This window comes from Oratosquilla oratoria, chromosome 12, assembly GCF_046742065.1.
Source record: "Oratosquilla oratoria isolate Oo_2021 chromosome 12, ASM4674206v1, whole genome shotgun sequence".
Taxonomy (NCBI): Eukaryota; Metazoa; Arthropoda; class Malacostraca; order Stomatopoda; family Squillidae; genus Oratosquilla; species Oratosquilla oratoria.
Window position 1 is genome coordinate 10,414,795 of NC_134788.1, and position 24,814 is coordinate 10,439,608.

General features: G+C 37.7%; 1 protein-coding gene across 1 annotated transcript in view; it reads left to right on the top strand.

The window, feature by feature from the left end:
• LOC143030188 (retinal guanylyl cyclase 1-like) overlaps positions 1-24,814 on the top strand; it is a 171,952-nt gene that overhangs the window by 102,114 nt on the left and 45,024 nt on the right. Inside the window, exon 7 of the mRNA XM_076193350.1 lies at positions 24,015-24,164. Within this exon, the coding sequence (XP_076049465.1) occupies positions 24,015-24,164 (150 nt within the window). The remainder of the gene's footprint in view (positions 1-24,014; positions 24,165-24,814) is intronic.

Here is a 24,814-nt window from a genome sequence, read left to right on the forward strand (position 1 = left end):
GACGTCAGCATACAGATGGATGTCTGTGCCAGGTACTTGAATCTTCTCCATCCTGAGGGAAGGGTTGTCCAACAGACGCTGCAAGTCGTCGCAGTTGGCCTGTGCAGCTGCAATGGCGGCGTAGTCGATGACAGGAGACTGCATTGAGACTGCGTGAATGTTTCTGGAGAGGGCGTCAGCGGGTGCGTTGTTGGAACCTTGTACGTATCTTATGTCTGTGGAGAACTGAGAAATGTACTGTAAGTGGCGGAGCTGTGTAGGTGTGTAGCTGGCTTTGTTAGCGTGGAAGGTGGTAGTGAGGGGTTTGTGGTCAGTGAAGATGACGAACTGTCGACCTTCTAGGAAATATCTGAAACGTTGGACAGCTCTGTAGACAGCAAGCAATTCCCTGTCGAATGTGCTGTAGTTCTTCTCAGCGTTGCTCAGTTTCTTGGAGAAGAAGGCGAGCGGCTTCCAAGCATTGTCGACGAATTGCTGCAAGACGGCGCCGATTCCGTCGTTGGAGGCGTCAGTAGCGATTGATGTGAGGGCCTCCGGGGCAGGGAAACTGAGGGTGGCGACGGTGTCTAGGGCAGTCTTCGCAGAAGCGAAAGCTTTGTCGGCTTCAGGACACCAATCGAGCTTGATAGACTGACCACGCTTGCAAGGTCTAATGAGGGAATACAAAGGCTGCAACATGAGGGAACACTTAGGAATGAAGCGATTGTAAAAGTTAAGCATTCCTAGGAACTGCATGAGTTGTCTCTGTGTGGAGGGCTTCGGGAACTGGCGGATGGCATCACACTTGGTACTCAGAGGTGAAATACCAGTGGAGGAGACAGTGTGTCCAAGGAAGTCTACGGAGGTCAATCCAAAGTTCGACTTGGCGGCGTTGATTTGGATGCCGTAGTCACGTAGACGGGTGAGGACTTCTTCGAGGTGACGGCGGTGGGTGGCTTCATCAGGGCTGGCGATGAGGAGGTCGTCTATGTAGGCGAAACAGAAGGGTAAGCCACGAAGAACTTCGTCAATGAAGCGCTGGAACGTTTGTGCTGCGTTTTTCAAGCCGAAGGGCATCCGGACGTACTCGTAGAGACCAAACGGGGTGGTAATGGCCGTCTTCGGGATGTCATCGGGGTGTACAGGGATCTGGTGGAAAGCTTGAACCAGATCCACTGTAGAGAAGATGGTGCAGCCGAAGAGTTGGGAACCAAACTCTTGAATGTTGGGGATTGGGTAACGGTCGAAGACGGTCTGAGAGTTTAAGGCACGATAGTCACCGCATAGTCGTAAGTCGCCGCTCTTTTTAGTGACGACGTGTAGCGCCGAAGACCAGTTGCTCTTGCTGGGTCGTATTATCCCTTGAGGCATGAGGGATTCGAACTCGGCCTTGACGACGCGTTGCTGTTCGGGTGCTAGACGTCGTGGCTTGGCGTGGGTTGGGTGACCAGAAGTGACAATGCGATGTTCGACGTGGTGACGTATCGGCGGCGTGCATTTATGTGGCTGGGTGAGGGTGGGGAATTGTTGAAGGAGATAAGCAAAAGGTGTACCGGGACTGATGACGGAGATGTTGGTACTGACGCTAGGACGATTGTGGCCGTAGGACGTGAGGCGCGTGGAGACATCGTAAAGGCGACGGCGCTGAATGTCCACGAGAAGGCCATAATGGTTCAGGAAATCGGCTCCGATGATGGGTTGAGGGACGTCGGCGACGTAAAAGGTCCACTCGAAGGAGCGACGGAGGTTGAGGGAGAGGGTTAAGGTGGATTTCCTGTAGACGGCGATTTTCGTGTTGTTGGCAGCGTAGAGGGACGTGAGTGGGGGTAACGTCTTCGAACTGGCAGAAGCTGGCAGTATGCTCACTGCAGCACCGGTGTCGATGAGGAAGAGGTGACGTGTTAAAGGGTCTTGTATGTAGAGGAGTTGTGATGAGGAGGGGCGAACATTATGCACCGCTGAGGTTCGCCGTTTGGGGTTGAGAGTGGGGGACTGGGGGAAGGCGCAGGGATGGTTACATTTGCGCGCCTTAGAGCCGAACTGGGCGTGATAGTAGCATACCGCTGAGTTGCGTTCCGTACTTTTAGATCTCGGTCTTGATCGGGAACGTGAACTGCGTGTGAAGTTACGGCGGTCTGTTGCCTGAACCTGTCCCTTCAGCTCACTAACTTGAAGGGTGAGTTGAGTCACCATATCGACGAGACGCTCGCGAAGGGGGTCTGTGTTGACGTGAGAGACTGAGGGCGAGGACAGAGTTGCGACGAGCTCGTCGGCATGTTCCTCTACGGGAAGCTGGTCCATGATGGTAGAGACGTCGGTTCAGCGGCGGCGGCAGGGACTGGCAGCGGCAAGTGGAGGCTTAAGTCCGCTCTGACGGAGATGGCAAGCGGCGTCGGGGTCAACTGCGGGTGTAGCAGCCAGTGGCGTCGGGAATCCACTCAAAGATGCAGGCGGCGACTCCACACCAGGCAGGAGTTGGCGTTCCACTCTCAGGAGCGCGGCTAGGCAGGCAGTCCACTCCACGGGGCGAGGTAGGCGGCGAAGAGTCCACACCAGGCAGAGGGTAGGGCAGGTCCACAGCAGGCAGGGGGTGCGGTAGGTCCACAGCAGGCAGGAGGTGCGGTAAGTCCACACCAGGCAGGGGGGTGCGGCAGGTCTCCTCCACTGGGCAGGGCTGGACAGGCAGCAATGATAAGTATGGTCCAGCGGGCAGGGCAGGGCCGGCGGCGGTGAGAAGTTCAGTCCTATGGGCAGGGCAGGCGGCGGCGAATGTTGCGTCGGGTCTAATAGGAGCAGTCTGCGTCGGCGTATGCTGCTGTAGTCCGCACTTCGGTAGGCCACCATTTAATGAGGCTGGATTGACCTATTGGAATAATAGATATATTCACTTTTCATTTGTGGGAGTTATTGAATTTACGTAATTAGTTTTCGAATTAATAATTTATGGCCTGTCCGCAATTAGATACATATTACATTCAAAATAATTAAAGCTATGAACAAAGCATGCAAATAAATCTAGATATAAGTATATTGAACAATACAACAGTGATTCTCGTACTATATATAATTTTTGAAACATACTGTATAATTTAAAAGACATGTATAATAAATTGTTGCAGAATAATAATTTTACAAACAGTATATTGTGTACGCTTCGGGGACACTAGCAGTGGTAGCGTGCTGCTACAAAGCTGCTTTCCTAAAATCATTTCTCTCCGTCTTCTTGACATTGACAGAACTGTTTGTGTGTATTTACCTAATCTTATTTCTTTTATTTTAATGTGCAGGAAATAAGCTGTGCTCATCTCTGTCATCATCTGGTTTTAGATTGGACTAGTTCCTCTTTTAGGCCACCTCACTAGTTGATGAATCTGTAAGGAAAACTTTTTCTTGATATCCTTTAGTGTTGCTTAATTTTCTTCATTGACCTCACATCTCAAACCACGAGATTTTCCTTGCCAATTTCATCCTCTCTTTTCATCTATCTAAAACCCGAAACCATGTCACTGTATTCTTTCTTTTAACAGTGGCAAATACAACACTTCTAATGTTCTCATATGTGCTTTCCATGACAAGATAAAGATCAATTTGATTGTTGCTCATTTTAATCTTTTGATTTGATTCATATTCTCTGTTTTGTGTAGGGACCACACTACTACTGCATAATCTAATTTTAAGCGGTTTAGGTTCTCTTTGTGTAGTTCAAGTTTCATTCTTTCATCCTGAGACTATGAGACTATTTTTGTCAATCACATATTTAGCAAGCTGTTTATTATTTTTTAGTATCTTCATGACTCCTTCAACATCATCATAATCTTTCTTTTTCTCCTGTCCCATAATCCCTATTAGTTGACTTTGCCTTATCATTGCCATTACCATCCTGTTTGAATATTATTTTTATTGTAACATCATTTACATTCATTGTTAATTGAATTATTAATATCTGATTTCTGTATTGCATCGCAAGGAGTGTTTCTTTTATGGATTTATTTATCATTCTATTTGGATTCAGAAGATGAAATCAATGCTCTTAAAAAATTGGATTCCCACACACGTTACTAATATTTTCAGATAAATCCTAGTATTTTGGGAGAGGTCCCGCCTTTTCTTTCCTGTTTCATTCCCTTCGATATAATTTGACCTTCTCCTTCAACAAGAAACCATCAAAGCCCGATGTGTTGCTGAATGTGCATGTTTATGTGGATGTGTGTAGATACAGTATGTATGTTATGCATGATTGTATGTATGTATGTATGTATGTATGTATGTATGTATGTATGTATGTATGTATGTATGTATGTATGTATGCATGTCTGCATGTATGTATGTATGTATGTATGTATGTATGTATGTATGTATGTATGTATGTATGTATGTATGTATGTAGATTTAATATATCTAGACTTTGCAAAAGCTTTTGATACCGTCCCACACGAAAGACTAGTTACTAAGTTAGCTTTACACGGAATAAGTGGTAACCTATTAAGTTGGACTAGTAATTGGTTGAATGGTCGAAAACAGAGAGTTGTTGTAAATGGAAAAACTTCTGGATGGAAAAATGTTACAAGTGGAGTTCCTCAGGGTTCCGTTCTTGGGCCACTTCTATTCATAGTATATATAAATGATATAGACCATGGACTAAAATCTACTGTTTCCAAATTTGCTGATGATACAAAACTTTGCGGAATGGCAAATGATCACTCAAACCAATTAGATATTCAAGAAGATTTAGATCAATTACAGCAATGGTCTGAAAAGTGGCTAATGAAATTTAACACAAGTAAATGCAAGGTAATGCACATAGGTAAAAATAACAGTAAGTACGATTACAAGTTATTTGGAAATTCCTTAACAAAAGTGGATAATGAAAAAGATCTCGGCGTAATTATCAGTAACGACCTCAAATTATCCAAGCAGTGTATTTCAGCCTCTGAAAAAGCAAATAAGATTCTGGGACTGATTGCGCGATCTTTTGATTTCAAAAGCCCATCACTCATTAACAAGCTATATAAATCGTTAGTTCGTCCACATTTGGAATATGCTGTTTCCGTATGGTCACCGAATCTCATTAAAAACATTGACAGATTGGAAAAAGTACAACGGCGAGCCACAAAACTGATTCCAAATATCAAAAATAAATCATACGAAAATCGACTAAAACACATGAATCTGTTTTCCCTAAAAAAGCGTAGACTCAGAGGTGACTTAATACAGGTCTTTAAGATTTTAAAGGGAATTGACAACATTAAAAGTGACCAAATTTTTCATTGAATGAGAATCAGACAAGAAACAATGGTCTCAAACTGTCCGGAAATAGATTCAATTTGGAAGTGGGTAGAAACAACTTTGCCAACCGTGTAGTTAATGAATGGAATAAACTTCCTGTACAGGTAGTGCAATGTAGTTCAGTTCGAAGCTTTAAGAATCATTTAGATAAATACCTAAGCAAGATGCTGTAATGATTGTAATTTAACTTACATTATTTGTTTTTGTTTTGTTATCTTTTGTCTGTCTGATTTTCATTTATTATTAGTTATATGTCAATTTATCATTATTTACTATTTACCTGTTTGTTTATTATTTAACTATACCTATGCATCTATTTATGTATTTTATTTGTTGTTTACATTATTATAGTTTTTATCTATTATTTTATTATTATGATTTTTTTTCGCATCCGACCTAGATATGGATCAAAAGGTCTCCTGTCGGTATGCTCCGCCTTTGTAATCCTTTGTATGTATGTATGTATGTATGTATGTATGTATGTATGTATGTATGTATGTATGTATGTATGTATGTATGTATGTATGTATGTAAGTGTGCATGCATGCATGTATGTACGTATGTGTGTATGTATGTATGTATGCATGCATGCATGCATGTATGTATGTATGTATGTATGTATGTATGTATGTATTGAATATATGTATATATGCATGTATGTATGTATGTATGTATGTGTGTATGTATGTATGTTTGTATGTATGTATGTTTGTATGTATGTATGTAGGTAGGTATGTATGTATGTATATATGTTTGCATGTATGTATGTATGTATGTATGTATGTATGTATGTATGTATGTATGTATGTATGTATGTATGTATGTATGTATGTATGTATGTATGTATGTATGTATGTATGTATGTATGTATGTATGTATGTATGTATGTATGTATGTATGTATGTATGTATGTATGTATATATTGTATGTATGTATGCATGCATGTATGTATGTATTTATGTGTGTATGTATGTATGTATGTATGTATGTGTGTGTATGTATGTATGTATGCTTGTATGTATGTATGTATGTATGTATGTATGTATGTATGTATGTATGTATGTATGTATGTATGTATGTATGTATGTATTGCATTGTATGTATGCATGCATGTATGTGTGTATGTATGTATGTATGTATGTATGTATGTATGTATGTATGTATGTATGTATGTATGTATGTATGTATGTATGTATGTATTTGTTTATGTATGTATTTACCTAGTTGTATTTTACGGGAAGGGGAGCTATGCTCGTGGGGTCCCGTCTTCATATCTCATTTTATCTAAACTATTTTTAAATTCATGTATTGTTTTTGCACACACCACTTTCTCATCTAACTTGTTACAACTGTCTATTACTCTGTGGGGAAAACTGTTCTTTTTCACATCTCTTCTATAGCTGTCCTTCTTTATTTTCTTTCCGTGTCCTCTTGTATTTCTATCATTCCATTTTATTAGATCCTATCAATAATTGCTATGCCTTTCATTATTCTGTAAATAGCTATCAAATCTCCTCTCTCTCTTCTTTGCTCTAATGTCTCTAGCTCAAGTTTTGTTAGTCTCTCTTCATATGATAGTTTTGAGAGTGCTGGTGCCAATTTTGTAATTGCTCTTTGTATTCTTTCAAGTTTTTTTTATACATTTTTTTTGTACTTGGTGACCACATCGTTGCTGCATATTCCAATCTTGGTCTTATCAGAGTGATTAGTATTTTCTTCACAATTTCTTCATCCAGGTATGTAAATGCCACTTTGATTGTTCTTATCAAATTATAAGTTTCTCCAAAAATCTTATTTATATGTTTCTCAGGTGACATATTATTCATAACAATGACTCCTAGGTCCTTCTCATTTTCTACTTTTTTATTCCTTCTTCTCCCAATTTATATGATCCTGTTATTCTGTTTTTGCTTTTTCCAAATTCCATTATGCTACACCTTTTAGTGTTGAACTCCATCTCCCACTTCCTACTCCATTCCTATACCTTATTTAGATCACTCTGTAGTGACTCACAATCTTCTTCCTTGTTCACTTTTTTTGATAGTTTTGCATCATCTGCAAAGAAGCTCAGATAACTTTCAATTTCTTCATCCATATCATTAATATATATAGCAAACATTATTGGCGCCAGAACTGTTCCTTGTGGAACACCACTTATTACTTCATCCCAATTTGAGTGTTTGTCTCTTATCACTACTCTCATTTTTCTTTCATGCAAGAAGTCTTTCATCCATTTAAGCAGTTTGCCCTGTATTCCTCCTTCAGTTTCTAATTTCTTAAGCAGCTTCTTATGTGGTAATTTGTCAAAAGCTTTTTTTTAGGTCTAGAAATGCACAATCAGCCCATCCATCTCTTTCTTGTATTATATCTATTTGCCTTGAATAGAAACATATTAAATTGATGACGCATGATCGTCATTGTCTGAATCCAAATTGCACATTGTTTTTTCCAAATATTTTACACATCTACTTTTGACAATTCTTTCACAAATTTTTGCTATTGTACTTGTTAGAGAGACTGGTCTATAGTTGGTAGGGTCTTCTTTATTTCCCCCTTTATATATAGGTACTATATTTGCTTTTTTCCAATCTTTTGGAACTTTTCCTTCTTTCAAGGAACTGTTTATTATGCTGTGTATTTTGTCTGCCAGTTCATTCCTGCATTCTTTCAAAATCCAGTTTGCTATTTCATCTGGTCCATGCAACTTTCTGACATCAAGATTACTCAAGTGTTTCATTATTTCATTCCTTGTCACTTCTATTTCTTTCATAGGGGGGACTTTCTCTTTCCATTCGATCTCCCCAGGTTGCATGTTCTCCCTTGTAAACACTGATTTAAAATGCTTGTTCTTAATTTCTGTCATTTTTATTTCCTCTGGGTATTCAACTCCTCCTTGTCTTAATTTCTCTAAATCTTGTTTGTTTTTCAGTTTGTTGTTTACAAATATGTAAAATAGTTTTGGCCGATCTTTACTTTTTTCTATGACATCTTTTTCATATTCTCTCTTTTCCTCTCTGCACGTTTGTACATATTCATTTCTATAACAAGTATATATTTTCCATTTTTCAGGTCTTTTGTCTTTCTTTCATTTGGTCCAATCTTTATCACTTTTGTCTTTTGACTCCCTACAACTTTTGTTGTACCAGCACTTTACATATTCTTTTTCTTGTTTTTGTCTTGGGACATACTTTTCCACTCCTTTTTTTTATCAATTTTTCTCAAAATATTCCATTTCTCTTCCACTGTTATTTCTTCTTTGTATATTCTTTCCTAGTTTCTTTTTTAAAGAATTCTCTTATTTTATCATTTTTTTTCATACATCATTCTTCCTTTTCTATATTGTTCATTTCTTTTCATGTATTTCTCCTCATTTAGTTCCATTTCAACCAATATGTGGTCACTTTTACTTGTAGGTGTCTTATATTCAATCTTTTCCACAATTTTAGGTTCAGATGTGATTATTAGGTCTAATATCGATGGTTCTTCTTCATTTCTATACCTAGTGTTCTCTTGTATCCATTGTGTCATTGTATGGTCAATAATCATCTCGAGTAGAACATTTCCCCATGAGTCGCTTCCACCCTTTACTGTCATCTCTTCCCAGTAGACTTCTTTGCAATTAAAGTCACCCATCATAACTATTCTTCCTCCATCTTCCATTATCTTATTTGATGTTATCCTTGTGTCTTTTAACATACTTTTATGTTCACTCTCTTCCCACGAGGCTGTTTTTGGAGGCACATAGTTTATTACAAACTTTCTGCTCTTCTTATCTCTGTCTTCCACTTCGATCATAATCATCTCTACTGTATTCTTTGATTCTGTATATGTGACACACCTCACGTATATATCCTTCTTAGTCAGAAACATAACTCCACCCCCTTGTTTTGTCTCTCTGTTTCTAATCCAATAAGTATATGCATTATGTCCTACACTGTTGGGTGGTTGTGGACCTTTTAATTTTTTTTCTACAATTCCCATTATGTCAGGTTCTTTTTCCTTCAGATAATCATTCAGCTCATTCAATCCTGTTATCAATCCATCTACATTTGTGTAAGACACTTTTGATTTTCTGCTACTTCCATTGTATTTTCTGTTTCCCTTTTGTTTTTTTTCTAGTATGTCCCATTTCCTTACTTTCATATTCACCACTCTCCAATAGAATTTCTCTTTTTCTGACTGTTCTGTTCTCGTTTTTTCCTTAGCTTCTTGTCTTTTCATTTTTTTCCTCATCTCTTTCCTCTTTATTCATTTCTCTTTTTATCCATACCTTTTTATATTGTTCACTTGGTGCTACTTTCCCTGTTTTTGCTAAGATATTCTCTGCTGTCGTTTGTGACCTGAATTTAATCTTAATTGGTCTGGTCTTATCTGTACTATACTTTCTGAGTCTAACATCTCTTCAATTTGTTTCATGATTTCAGGTTCATCTTCCTGAACTAATTCTAGTAAAATGCTCACTTTTTTTTCTTTTGATTCTTGTTGTTCTATTAAGATCATACTTCTCTTCCATTCCTAATATAATTATACATTTATTTTTATCTGCTAAGTCTCTTACTATATTCTCCTTCTGTCTCATCACTTTAATAACTGAGTCTCAGTTTGTTCTTTCATTTGCTGTTTAATTATGTCAGTAAATGCAACTTTACTGTTCTCTTGTGTTTTTTCCAACCCTGTGCTTCTTTTGCTATGGACTCTTTATTCTCTTTGTTCTTCTTCTTTAATTCCTCATTCTCATCTTTTACTTCTTTTAACTGTCTTTTTAATTCTTCTATTTCTTTAGTTAGGTTTTTGTTCACCTTCTCTAATTCTTCCAATTTGTCAACTCTCTGCGCAATCTCTGCCATTTTACCGAACCTACTCTCCCAATGTTCGGTCATTTTTTCAAGTTTTTCCTCTAGTCTTGCTAATCGGGGGAGGTTGGTATCCCCCCCCTCATTAAATCCCTGGAAATTATTATCCTCACCTTCCATTGTGCTGCTCTTATCTATATTTCTAATCTTTACATTTTTGTTAGTCCCTTCATCGTCACTAAATTGACGTTTGTTTATATGGCGTCTGCCTGCCTGGACCAAGTCCCCTCCTTCCTCATTTCCTTCCATTTCCCTCAGTAATCCCTCCCCTTCTCCTTTTTCCTCACCTTCCCACTACACCACGAGCTTTCCCCTTCCCTATAAATACAATGTATTGTTGTATGTATGTATGTATATATGTATGTATGTATGTATGTATATATGTATGTATGTATGTATGTATGTATGTATGTATGTATGTATGTATGTATGTATGTATGTATGTATGTATGTATGTAATCTGGTTTCCTAAAATTGAATCTCACTTCCCAGTGCGATTCATTCCTTTGTCTCTGTTACCTCATCCTCCAGCAGAAATTTGATTGTTACTTGGTCACTTTTTCCTATTGGGACAAGGTAGTTCAAGTTCTAATCTTGTGGGAGTAGCATCTCCTCATACTTGGGTCACTTTTTTTTCCCACTGGTCACAGTGTTCTCCATTACTATACTCAACAGAGTATTTCCCCAGGAATCTACTTTGCCGCTTACTTCCTATTCCTCCCAGTTGACTTCACCAAAATAAAATCTTCAATAAGGACTTTGTCAGTCCTTTGTTCAATATTTATGCAATATCATTTCTTGGCATTCAGTTCCATTCCAAGCTCTTGTGTGTGTGTGTGTGTGTTTACCTAGTTGTATTTTACGGGAAGGGGAGCTATGCTCGTGTTGTCCCGTCTTCATATCTCATTTTATCTAAACCATTTTTAAATTCAATAATTGTTTTTGTACACACCCCTTTCTCATCTAACTTGTTCCAAATATCTATTACTCTGTGGGGAAAGCTGTTCTTTTTCACATCTCTTCTATAGCTGTCTTTCTTGATTTTCTTTCCGTGTCCTCTCATATTTCTATCATCCCATTTTATTAGATCATGGTTCTATAAATAGTTATCAAATCTCCTCTCTCTCTTCTTTGCTCTAATGTCTGTAGCTCAAGTTTTGTTAGTCTCTCTTCATATGATAGTTCTGAGAGTGTTGGTGCCAATTTTGTAATTGCTCTTTGTATTCTTTGTATTGCTCTTTGTATTCTTTCTTTTATACTTGGTGACCACGTCGTCGCTGCATACTCTAATCTTGGTCTTATCAAACTGACTAGTATTTTCTTCACCATTTCTTCATCAAGGTTTTGTAAATGCCACTTTGATTGTTCTTATCAAATTATAAGTTTCTCAAAAAATCTTGTTTATAGGTTTCTTAGGTGACATATTATTCATAATAATGACTCCCAGTTCCTTCTCATTTTCACTATTTTTATTTCTTCTTCTCCCAATTTATATGATCCTACTATTCTTTTTTGCTTCTTCCAAATTCCATTACACTACACTTCTTGATATTGAATTCCATCTCCAGCTTCCTACTACATTCCCATACTTTATTGAGATCACTCTGTAGCGACCCACAATCTTCTTCCTTGTTCAATTTTTCCAACAATTTTGCATCGTCTGCAAAGAAGCTCATATAACTTTCAATTCCTGTATCCATATCATTAATATATATGGCAAACATTATTGGGGCCAAAACTGTTCCTTGTGGAACACTACTTATCACTTCATCCCAATTTGAGTGTTTGTCTCTTATCACTACTCTCATTTTTCTTTCATGCAAGAAGTCTTCCATCCACTTCAGCAGTTTGTCCTGTATTCCTCCTTCAGTTTCTAATTTCTTAAGCAACTTCTTGTGTGGCGCCTTATCAAAACCTTTTTTCAGGTCTAGAAATGCACAATCAGCCCATCCATCTCTTTCTTGTATTACATGTATTAGTCTGAATAGAAACACATTAATTCTGTGACACATGATCGTCCTTGTCTGAATCCAATTGCCTTGGATTTAGTACATTGTTTTTTCCAAATGCCTTACCCATCTACTTTTGATAATTCTTTCACAAATTTTTGCTATCGTGCTTGTTAGAGAGACTGATCTATAGTTTGTAGGGTCTTCTTTGTTTCCCCCTTCATATATAGGTACTATATGTGCTCTTCTCCAATCTTTTGGAACTTTTCCTTCTTTCAATGAACTGTTTATTAGGCAATGTATTTTGTCTGTTAGTTTATTCCTGCATTCTTTCAAAATCCAGTTTGCTATTTCATCTGGTCCATGCGACGTTCTGACATCAAGATTACTCAAGTGTTTCATTATTTCATTGCTTGTTACTTCTATTTCTTTCATAGGGGGTACTTTCTCCTCCCATTCGATATCACTAGGTTGTATGTTCTCCCTTGTAAACACTGATTTAAAATGCTTGTTCATCATTTCTGCCATTTCTATTTCTTCTGTGTATTCAACTCCTTGTCGTAGTTTCTCTAAATCTTGTTTGTTTTTCACTTTGTTATTTACAAATCTGTAAAAAAGTTTTGGTTGGTCTTTACATTTTTCGTATTTTCTCTTTTCTTCTCTGCACACTTGTACATATTCATTTCTATAACTAGTATATATTTTCCATTTTTCAGGTCTTTTGTCTTTTTTCCATTTTGTCCAAGCTTTATCTCTTTTGGCTTTTAGCTCCCTACAACTTTTGTTGTACCAGCACTTTACATATCCTTTTTCTTGTTTTTGTCTTGGGACATACTTTTCCACTCCTTTATAAATTCTTGTCAAAATATTCCATTTCTCTTCCACTGTTGTTCCCTCTTTGCATATTCTTTCCCAGTCTTCTTTTTGAAAGAATTCTCTTATTTGATCAAAATTTGTTTTTTCATACACCAATCTTCCTTTTCTATATTGTTCATTTCTTTTTGTGTATTTTCCCTCATTTAGTTCCATTTCAACCAATATGTGGTCACTTTCACTTATTGGTGTCTTATATATAATCTTGTTTACTATTTCAGGTTCTGATGTGCTTATTAGGTCCAGTCTCGATGGTTCTTCTTCATTTCTATACATAGTGTTCTCTTGAATTCATTGCGTCATTGTATGGTCAATAACCATATCAAGTAGTACATTTCCCCATGAGTCGTCTCCACCCTTTACTGTCATCTCTTCCCAGCAGACTTCTTTACAATTAAAGTCACCCATTATAACTATTTTTCCTCCATCTTCCACTATCTTATGTAATGTTATCCTTGTGTCTTCTAACATACTTTTGTGTTCTCTCTTCCCACGAGGCCGTTTCAGGAGGCACATAATTTATTACAAACATTCTGTTCTTCCTATCTTTGTCTTCCACTTCCATCATAATCATCTCTACTCTATTTTTTCCATGTGTGACATTCCTCACATTTATATCCTTCTTAGTCAGAAACATAACTCCACCCCTCTGTTTCTAATCCAACAATTATATGCACCATGTCCAACACTGTTGGGTGGTAGTGGACCTTTCAATTTTGTCTCCACAATTCCCATTATGTCTGGTTCTTTTTCAGGTGATCATTCAGTTCGCTCAAGCCTGTTATTAAGCCATCTATATTTGTGTAAGACATTTTCAATTTTCTGTTCCTTCCATCGTGTTTTCTGTTTCCCTTCCGTTTTTCTCTGTTATGTACTATTTTCTCACTTTCATATTTAGCACTCTCCAATAGAATTTCTCTTTTTCTCTGTTCTTTTCTCGTTTTTTTCCATAGCTTCTTGTCTTTTTGCTTTCTCATCCTCTCTTTCCTCTATATTCATTTCTCTTTTTATCCGTATCTGTTTAAATTGTTCACTGTTTGTTAGTTTCCCTGTTTTTGCTAAGATATTTTCTGCTGCTTTTTGTGACCTGAATTTGATCTTAATTGGTCTGGTCTTATCTGTATTGTATTTCCCTAGTCTATATATTTCTTCTATTTCTTTCCCTGTTTCTATTCCATCATCTTGAACTATTTCCAATATTATTTACTTTCTCTTTCTCCTCCTTAATTCCTGTAGTCCAATTTGTGTTATACTTCTCTTCCATCCCCAATATAATTATACATTTCTTTTTATCCGCTAAGTCTCTCAATATATTCTCTTCCTCCCTCATCACTTTAATAATTGTGTCTTTAGTTTGGTCTTTCATCTGTTGTGCCACTATATCCTTAAATACAATTTTGTTATTCTCTTGGACTTTTTTCCAACCCTGTACTTCTTTTGCTATGGACTCTTTATTCTCTTTATTATTCCTCTTTAATTCTTCATTCTCATCTTTTACTTCTTTTAACTGTCTTTTTAATTCTTCTATTTCTTTAGTTAGGTCATTTTCTCTAGTTTTTCTTCTAGACTTGCTAATCGGGGGAGGTTGGCACCCCCCACCCCTCACTAAATCCATGGGCTTTATTATTTTCACTTTCCATTGTGTTGTTCTTACCTATGTTTCTAACCTTAATGCTTTTACTGATATTTTCGATTTCCTCTGTGTCGTCAGCAGACCTCTTGTTAATATTTTTTCTGCTGTCAGGGGGAGCCCGTTCGTCTCCCTTATCATTTCCTTCCATTTCCCTCAGTAATTCCTCCCCTTCTCCCCTTTTATCACCTTTCTACGACACCACGAGCTTTCCCTTTCCCTACTAATACAAAAAGGTACTCCCTCGTAGTTGAAATCCACGAAAATTGCGTGTTTTTTTTCGAAGTTCCAATCTTAGCCGTCAATCCGACGATTGTGTGTGTGTGTGTGTGTGTGTGTGTGTGTGTGTGTGTGTGTGTGTGTGTGTGTGTGTGTGTGTGTGTGTGTGTGTGTGTGTGTGTGTGTGTGTGTGTGTGTGTGTGTGTGTGTGTGTGTGTGTGTGTGTGTGTGTGTGTGTGTGTGTGTGTGTGTGTGTGTGTGCGTGTGTGTGAATGTGTGTGTGTGTGTGTGTGTGTGTGTGTGTGTGTGTGTGTGTGTGTGTGTGTGTGTGTGTGTGTGTGTGTGTGTGTGTGTGTGTGTGTGTGTAAGTGTGTGTGTGTGTGTGTATTCACTTGGTCTTTGGATCACGTGTTGGACTCGTGATCGACAGCTATTTCCCTCCTGGAAGAGAGCTCAAAGCTCGTAGGTCCGATCTATGGGTAATGCTATGACCTTACACACACACACACACCCAACTCCCCGCCCACGAGAGTCAGAGTAACGACCCGAAGCGCAGCTGTACCGAAATAATTTCGGCCCTGGGCAGGATTCGAACCAAGCACTACGCGCACCACCATGCTAGTAGTTCATCGTTCTACCAACTGCGCCACCGAGTCGTGTGTGTGTGTGTGTGTGTGTGTGTGTGTGTGTGTGTGTGTGTGTGTGTGTGTGTGTGTGTGTGTGTGTGTGTGTGTGTGTGTGTGTGTGTGTGTGTGTGTCAGTGAGTGTATTTACCTATTTGTATTATACAGGAAATAAGCAACGCTTGTTGGATCACGTCTCCTATCCTGTAATTTTCTAACATATCTAGATTCAAATTCATGTAGAGTTTCAACTTTATATCCTTGATTTCCAATTATCATGTTTAGATTTGAACTCATGTATTGTTTAAGCTGGGCTATATCACCTAAGCTATTCCATATATTTATGCATCTATACAGAAAAATGTATTTCTTCACATCCTGTCGACATGTGATCTGAAAGCCATTCCATCTTTTATCAGGATATTTATTCTGTCAATACAATAAATCTCCTTTAGTGACCTGAAGAATGTAATCATATCACCTTTTTCTTCGATCTTTCAAAGATGGCGGACCCTGATATGGTTTATTTGCCATCCTAGGACGGGTTTGGTTGCTGCCCATTGTATTCTCTCAATCTTGCTCATATCCATCAGTCTGTGTTGAACCATACTACTGACGCATATTCCAGTCGTGGATATATCAAGGTGTCGATGATTTTTTTTTTTTTTTTTTTTTTTTTTTTTTTTATGTCTTCATCCATATAGTGGAACACCATTTTCTTATTCTGGAGTAGTCCATATGTCTCTCCCACAATCCTATTGATATGTCTGTCAGGTGACAGGTTGCCTTTTATTAAGACTCTTAAATATTTCTCCTCTTATGCTTTTGTAATAGGTTTACTTCCCAAGGAATAGTGTTAAGATGGACTTTTGTCACGACTGCCCACTTCCAGTAGTTTTCATTTTTTGTTATTGAACTTCATTTTCCATTCTTGGATCCATGCAAAAATAGTATCTAGATACGTTTGCAATAGTCTACCGTACTCATGGTTTTTCACTCTTCTTATGATTTTTGCGTCATCTGCAAACATGTTATCATAGCTGTTTCCTTCCATCATGTCATTGATACAGACAAGAAACATTATTCGTGTAAACACTGAACCTTGTGGAATTCCGCTCGTTATAGGTCTCAAGGTCGCCTCTTTTCTTTTACTACTGTCCTTATTTACCTTTCTTTCAAAAAGTCTTTCATCTATTCTAGTAGTTTACCACTCAGTCCTCTAATGTATTCTAATATCCACATAAGTCGATTCTGAGGTACTTTATCAAATCCCTTCTCTAGGTCCATCTTTGATCACGAAATCTCTTCTATCAACGCAATCTATCCCGTTTAGTGTGCGTGCGTGTGTGTGTGTGTTGTTACATATATGAGTATCCTATATATGTAATGTATGAATATAATTATTATTTTGGTGAAAAGACGTCAGTTATCCAATGGACGAGAATGGAGCGTTACGGCGTCTTAATATTCTATTGAATCATGTTTAGCTCTGTAAGATGCATTATTATTTTTGGTGTATTATTCTGTAAACATATCAAACCGAATTAGTATTATGTTTTTCTGTTGATGGAATGCAAATTATGTATTAGTTCAAGGTATTGTGTAATACGTTCCTGTCGTATCTGTACGAGAAGCGTCATCAAGCTTGCGTGCAAATACGTTTAGTCTGTCTTGGCCAATCAGGTTCAAACTCCATAGACGCTGATTCTAGGCCCAATCAGGGGTGATTTTGGTACTGTAGGAATAAGCGCTCTGGACGCGTAGGAGGCGGAGAAAGACTTAAGAAGACGTTTAGCCTCGGGTAGGATTTTCGGCTGCATGTAAATTAAGTCTTTCCTCCCCCTATTTATATATTCAACTCAGCTAATACTCAGGGTTATGTGTGAAGTCTATGGTAGTGACACGGGAAGCCTAGCCAGTGAATCTCTTGTAATTATATCTCTTTCACCCACGTTAAAAAATATGTTTAAGAACTTGAAATAATGTTTAGAATTTATTTGTAAATAATTAATTCAATTATATGTTCTTGGCTATAATTATCATACTATTCCTGTAAATTTTAATGAATAGTGTCAAACTTTCCTTTTTTTTTTTAATTTTCATGATGACGTAAAATTGAATGACGACCGGATAAAATTTTATTCTGTGAGCAGATTTCCCCTAAGACATAGGGTCTTGGAAATAATTCAGATCATCTTAGAATATTTTATGTTACAAGTCCAAAGTACTCGTAAGATTCGTAACATAAATTGGCGACGCATTGCCAGGATTTTAACGGTAAAGTGAGAGTTACCAACGAGAATTTTAGTATTAGATAGGTTCAATGGTGTGAGAAAAATGAGATTGCCAAACGAAAAAGAAGTATGTGAGTTTGTAATGAGACAACCCACAGAAAGGGAAATTCAAGATCTTACCATAACCGAGTTGAAGCTGGTGGCACGATGTCTAGGGGCTGATTACGCCCATGATGCGAATAAAGCAGAATTAGCGCGTATGGTGGTAGATATGGTGCTGAATCGAGATGAAAGTGGGGCGACGAGAGATGAAGGAAGAACAGCAAGAGAGCCTGTCACTTCAGAAAGTGAGGAAGAAAGGGAAGAGAATAGAGAGAATGGTGAATCTCGAAACACTGAATCTCGATTAAGCGAATTGCAGTTGAAGTTACAGATAGCTAGAACAGAAGCTGAAGTAAAAGGAGAGGAAACTGAGAGAGCTAGAATAAAGGCTGAACTAAAAAGGGAGGAAACTGAGAGAGCTAGAATAGAAGCTCGAGTAAAAAGGGAAGAAACTGAGAGAGCTAGGATAGAGAATGAAAACCTTAAACTTCAAGCTGAATTGCAAGAAAATAGACGAGTGCCACCAGACTCTCAACTCGCGCATGGGAGACACAGTTTCGATGTGGGGCCAAAACACCACATTGCTTCCTGAATTTGATAAATCGCTGGTAGATACTTTAGAACGTTCGAAGGAATGGCGGAAGATTATCAATAGCTGAAGAAGTATTGGCCTGCATTGTTGCGTACAAGCCTCAGACCAAAGATTGTGAAAAAATTAAAGCAGCTCTCCAACAAGCCTGTGAGTTAGTACCTGAAGTTTATAGGGTAAAGTTTAGGAATTTAAAGAAGCGATCTAGTATATCACTCGTTGAATTTAGTAGAAAGGAAAGAATGTCATGGGACCAATGGTTAAGCACCCGTAACATAAATGAAGATTATAAGAAGCTGGCCGAGTTAATATTGATAGAAAAGTATCTGAGATTCATCCCTAAAGAGGTGTCCTTGTACCTTCAGGAGAAAGTAATCTTAAAGTTGGAAGAGGCTGCAATCTTAGTCGATAAGTACAACATCTTAAAACCTACTGCAGGGAAATTCTCAGTTACTCCAAGGGGGAAAGAAGAACAGCCGAAAATCTCAAAATCCAACTCATCAGGTGGGCCACCTACGAAATCCATAGAGGTAAAAAATGGTGACTATAGTAAGTCATCGCAGAGCGTGTCATGTTACTACTGCAGGAAGGTAGGCCGCCTAAGGAGGGATTGTTGGAAGAGGAGAAGGGAGAAAGTGTTAGTCCTATAGTAGATATAGGTAGAAAGGACACCCATACAGAGGATAAGGTCCAGGGAGAGGAAGAAAAGGAGGCCGCCAAAGTAGTGGCCCTCATGAGTACTGCTGTCACAGACGGTAAAGAAAAGGGTGAGGTGAAACCTCACTTGAAGGGATATGAACCGTTCCCTTTTCAAGGAATAATCTCCACAAAGGGAGATAACAGAAAAAGGGTAATAATCCTGAGAGACTCAGAAGCACTCCAATCAGTAATGCTAGCCAGATTAATAGAAAAATCCGTAGAAAAAGGGAGTGTAGTTATCGGCTCCCTAGGAGGCTTAGCTAGCATGCCACTGGTAGAGGTAGATATACAATCGCCTCTATATGAAAGACAGGCAATGATGAGACTAGTAGATCAATTGCCAGTAGAAGGTGTTGAAGTCATTTTGGGAAATTACTCAGTAGATGGGAAGATGTGTCTGTGTGTATTTACCTAATTGTATTTACCTAATTGTAATTACAGGAAAGGAGCAATGCTCGTTGGGTCCCGTCTCTTATTCTCTAATTTGCTAACATACCTAGAATCAAATTCATATACAGTTCTAACTTAATCTACATCCTTAACTTCCAATTATCATACTTAGATTTGAACTCATGTATTGTTGAGCTTGTGTTATATCACGTACTAAACTAATCCACATATTTATGCATATATATTTGGAAAACTGTATTTCTTCACATCCTTTAAACATGGATTTTTCTTAATTTATTCCTATGACGTCTTAAAGTCTTCCCTTCTTTAATTAGGAGATCTCTTCACTCAATGCACTTTAGTGACCTGAATCCTGTAATCATATTACCTCAAAATTGGCAGACCCAATACTTTTAGTCTTTCCTTGTATGGTTTATCTGCCAGGCTGGAGGTCAGTTTGGTTGTTGCCCTTTGTATCTTATCGATCTTATTTATATCTTTCACTCTGTGTGGGGACTATACTACTGACGCATATTCCAGTCATGGACATATCAGGGTTTTGATGAGTTTTTTCATTATCTTTATCCATATAGTGGAGCACCACTTTAATCTTCTGCAGTAGTCCGTATGTCTCTCCCACAATGTTGCTGATATGTCTACCTACCATGTAACAGGTTGTATTTAATCACTTACCAAAGAATGATTTAAGGATGGCCTTTTGTCGTTATTGTCCATTTCCAGTACTTTGCATTTTTGGGGGGTAATTTGGTGGTGCCTCCTTGTTTCCACCTTTGTGAACTGGCACCATGTTTGCCCTTTTCCAACCAAGCGGTACAATATATTCTTTCAATGAACATGTAATAAGTCTGTAGTTCTTGTCCGCTAGTTCTTCCCTACATTCTTTAAGGATCCAGTTTGAGATCCTGTCCGGTCCTGAAGCTTTTGTCACATCCATTGATCCCATAAGATTGACCACTTCCCTCGCTTCTACATTTATATCTGCTAAGCCTGTTTTTTCTCTCTCTGTCTGTCTCTCTCTCCTCATTTTTCTAAAAAAAAAAAAAAAAAAAAAAAAAAAAAAAAAAAAAAAAAAAAAAAAAAAAAAAAAAAAAAACTTTGGTGAAGACCGATTAGAAAGTTTCATTATTGCTGCCTGATGTGAGGCCTCTTCAAAAACCTTTTGTGCTTTTGTAATGGGTTCACTTTCCAAGCAGTAGTTTAAGAGGTATTTTGCCACTGCTGTCCATTTCCAGTACTTTGCATTTTTGGGAATCAAACTTCGTTTCTCATTCTTGGCTCCATACAAAAATAGTCTTTTTTTCTACAATAGTATACTGTCCTCCTCCTTTTTCACTTTTTCGTGATTATTTGCAATATCTGCAAACATGTTGACAAAACTTGTTAGCCTTTCTATCATGTCTTAACATAGACAAGAAACATTATTCGTGCTAGCACTGAACCTTGTGGTACTCTGCTCATTATTGCTCTCCATCTTGACATGTATTTTTCCTTCAAATTGTTTTTCATTCAATTTAATAGTTTACCTCTCAGTCCTCCAACATGCTCCAATTTCCACGTAAGTTGACTGTGAGGTACTTTGTCAAGTGCCTTCTCTAAGTCCAGGTACACGCAGTCCATCCACGCCTTGCAGCACATCAATCACTCTCGAGTAAAAGCTTAGAAGGATCAACGTATATGACTTTCTTGATCTGAAGGCAAACTGACTCAGAATGTTAATTTCTTTCAAGATATTTGGTCCATCAATCTTTCACATTCCATTCACATGACTTCACTATTCTGCTGATCAGTGATACCAGCTCATATAATAGCGGTGTCTCTTTATTTCCTCCTTTGTGAACTGACACTCTTTTTCAATCAGGCAGTACAATGCCTTCTTTCAATGAACATGCAATAAGACTGAATCTTGTCCGCTAGTTGTTCCTTACATCCTTTAAGTATCCAGTCTGGGATCCCGTCAGGTCCTGAAGCTCTTGTAACACCCAATGATCGCAAGATATTGAGCACTTCCTTCTCTTCCACATTTATATCTTCTAAACCTGGTTTTTTGCTCCCCTCACTTTCCTCAAAAAAAGTGTTCTTTTTTGTGAAGACTGATTAGAAATATTCATTATTTCTGCCAGATATGTGTCATAATATGCCATTTATAAAACCTGTAAAATACTTTTGATTTATCTTTGCATTTATCTACTACACCCCAGTCAAACTTGTTTACCTCCTCCCGGTGAATTCTTATATAGTTATTCCTAGCTTATTTGTAAGCTTTGTTTGTTTTGTGGTTTCATTTTTCCCTCAATTTCCACCAAAGCCACTTTTTTTTTCAATCTCACACGTTTTGTTAAACTAGTCCTGTTCTGCCTCTTCCTCCTACTAGTCTTTGGCACATGTTTGTTCACTTCTAGGTTGTAAATGTCAAGAAAGGCTTATTCAAAAGATTTTTTTTCAATCCTAAGTAATCTGCTTTCGTAGAATTGAATCGCCTTTGCCTGTGTGATTTTTTCCTTGTCTCTATTTCCTCATCCTCCAGCTGAAACTCAGTTGTAACATGGTCACTTTTACCTATTGGGCAAAGGTAGCTCAAGGAGCTGATGATGTTTGATTCTTTTGCTTAGGAACATACCTAAATTTGTGGAAGTGTCATCTCCTCTTACCAGGGTCACTTCCTTTATCCATTGGTCTTTGTATTCTCCATTGCTATACTTAACAGTATATTTCCCCAGGAATCTGCTTTGCTGCTCATATTCCATTTATCCAAGTTGCCTTAACCACAGTTAAAATCTCCAATAGGGACCATATTGCTACTTTATTTAATATTTTTCTTTAGAAAAAGAGCTGTATCCAATAACTTTTCACAATATTCAGCTTCATTCTAAGCTCTTGTCTTGGGGGCTACATATGCCACCATGAAGTCTCAGCCTTGCCTTCACTCAGATTCGCTTCTTCCACCTTTATGTCATTTCTCACCACAAACACTACACCCTCTTCCCTGTCTCTTCTCCAATTGGTAGTTTTATTTTCTTCTAATTTTTGCTTCCACTTGACAAAATGTCTGGCTTGTTTATGTCATTTATCTCCAACCTAGCCTTTAGTAAGCCATCAACATTAGCATAAGGTGCACATGAAATCCGGTCTCTATATTTCCATTTGTCAAATTTGATCTGAAATTGATTTTTTTTTGTGCCTTTATGATTTTTTTTTAATTTTTCCCAATTATTTGGAAAGCTATTCTTGCCTACATCTTGCTTACATCCTCTAATCAGTCTGTTTTTTTTTTTTTTTTTTTTTTTTTTTTTTTTTTTTTCCAGCTTTTAGCTTTTAGGTTTGTCCTCTTGATGCTCTTTCATCCCAACTAACAAATCCTTTTTAAGTGTTTCCTTTCTCTTGTCCATTTTGAACATAATATGATCCAATTTTTAGGGTTTGGTTGGAGTTCTCCTTCCAGAGGTGGATGTAGTGAATCTGAGAGGAAGACTGAGAATGGAATGGATGGATGGATTGGGTAAAGTGGTCTTGTTCAGCAAGGAGAAAGATGGCTTAGGAGAGGTGTGAGTGGAAAATGGTCATGAAAGGACTTTAACTAGATGCAGCCCAAAAGTATTTGTACTCATATTTTCCATTTTCACATGAGGGGACTAGGAGGAAGGGTCGCCGTGTAAATGAAGTTGTTGGTCCTACTGTGGACGTGTTGTGTCTTGCTGCATTGCTTCTGACCCGGGGAGTGGGCAGGAGACAGAGATGACCCTCCATCCACAAAAGGCTAAGATAAAAGGGATATGGGATTGGTGGGGATGGGTACCTTGGCTGGCTCCTTTATAAGTGGGAAGAGGCCTTTTTAATAGATAAAGATAATTATGATATCTCGCCTTCTCTCTCTCTTTTTATGTAGGTAGCCCCATTTTTTTTTTTTTTTTTTTTTTTTTTTTTTTTTTTTTTTTTTTTTTTTTTTTTTTTTTTTTTTTTTTTTTTTTTTTTTTTTAATCCAGTCGTATATGATTGTCCAAGCTAGGATTATTATTATTATTCTCTTTGCCTCTTTCTTTTTCTTTTATGTAGGGTTCCAATTATCCCACCACTTTATATTCCAGTCCGGGGAGATCATATTTTAATTTTCATCATATCCTGATCCATATAATAGCATGCCAATCTTATGTTCAAGACACTGCTTGCATAATTCTCCGTTATTCTGTTTATCTTTTTTCTTTTCGGCAACAAGTTAGGACCCTTAAATCCTTTTCTACCATTTTTGTCTTTGAATGGCCTATTTCTTGTTATCGTAATTTTCTTTTTTCATCTCATTATTTTTTAATTTGTTCTCTAATTTATTGTTCAACATTTTAGCTTGCTATAATCATGTATCAAGTTATCAAATTCACTCTTTTTGTTATTTCTTAAACTAGTCACTTTCCCCAACAGACCATGCAATTGGGATTCAATTTGTCAAGCTTAAATGCATGCAGTCTCCAGTTATTCTTTATCATTATTAATATTTGTTCATGGCTGATCCAAGTTTACTCTCACACTAACTATATTAACATACTCATTTTCTTAATGGGTTGAAAAATACTTGCAGACCTATTGTGGAAGTCGCCAGAGCAGCTTCGTGACGACGGTTTAATGTCTCGGGGATCGCAAACCTCAGATGTGTTCTCCTTTTCTATCATCATGCAAGAGGTGGTTGTTAGAGGAGAACCTTATTGCATGGTCCAACTTACGGCGCAAGGTCAGTTCTCATCGTTTAGTTATAGACGCTAATAGAATTCTAATCGTATTTATTGGTTTATGTTTTATGTTTTCTGATTTTGATGAACTGCTTTTATTTACAGACATTGTAGTTTACAGGCTCCGTGCAGTTCTATGAGTACATCTGGCGTTGAGACATTGTGACAAGTTAAGGAAAGTGGAAAAAGAAGACCCAGGTCTAGCTCCGAGTTTATTCCTGTGTATCTTCTTTTCCCACCTTCCTCTACATCTAATTTTACTATTCTCTATTCCACTTTACCGGCCCGCTGTTGATTACTTCTGTTGCAATGTAGTATTTTAGTGAACTTATGCATATTGCTACCATTGTATAATACTGTATTAGAAGAATGCGCACTGTTGATAGCTAATGATAGCGGTCATATATTCATAAGCATCAATTTTCTTCTTTTTCTTCATATTTTGTAGAGTATAGAGACCAATATAGCCTCCTTGTACTATGAGAAAATAGACCAAATGTACACATTGCCTTTGACAGGCTAGCTAGAATAATTCTGAATAACATCATAGCATTGCAACATAACACATATGTAAGTACTAGAATGCAGAGTGGGCAAGTGCATTATTTGGCATACTGATTTTTGGCTCGGAGACAGCAAAAACGTCTGCATA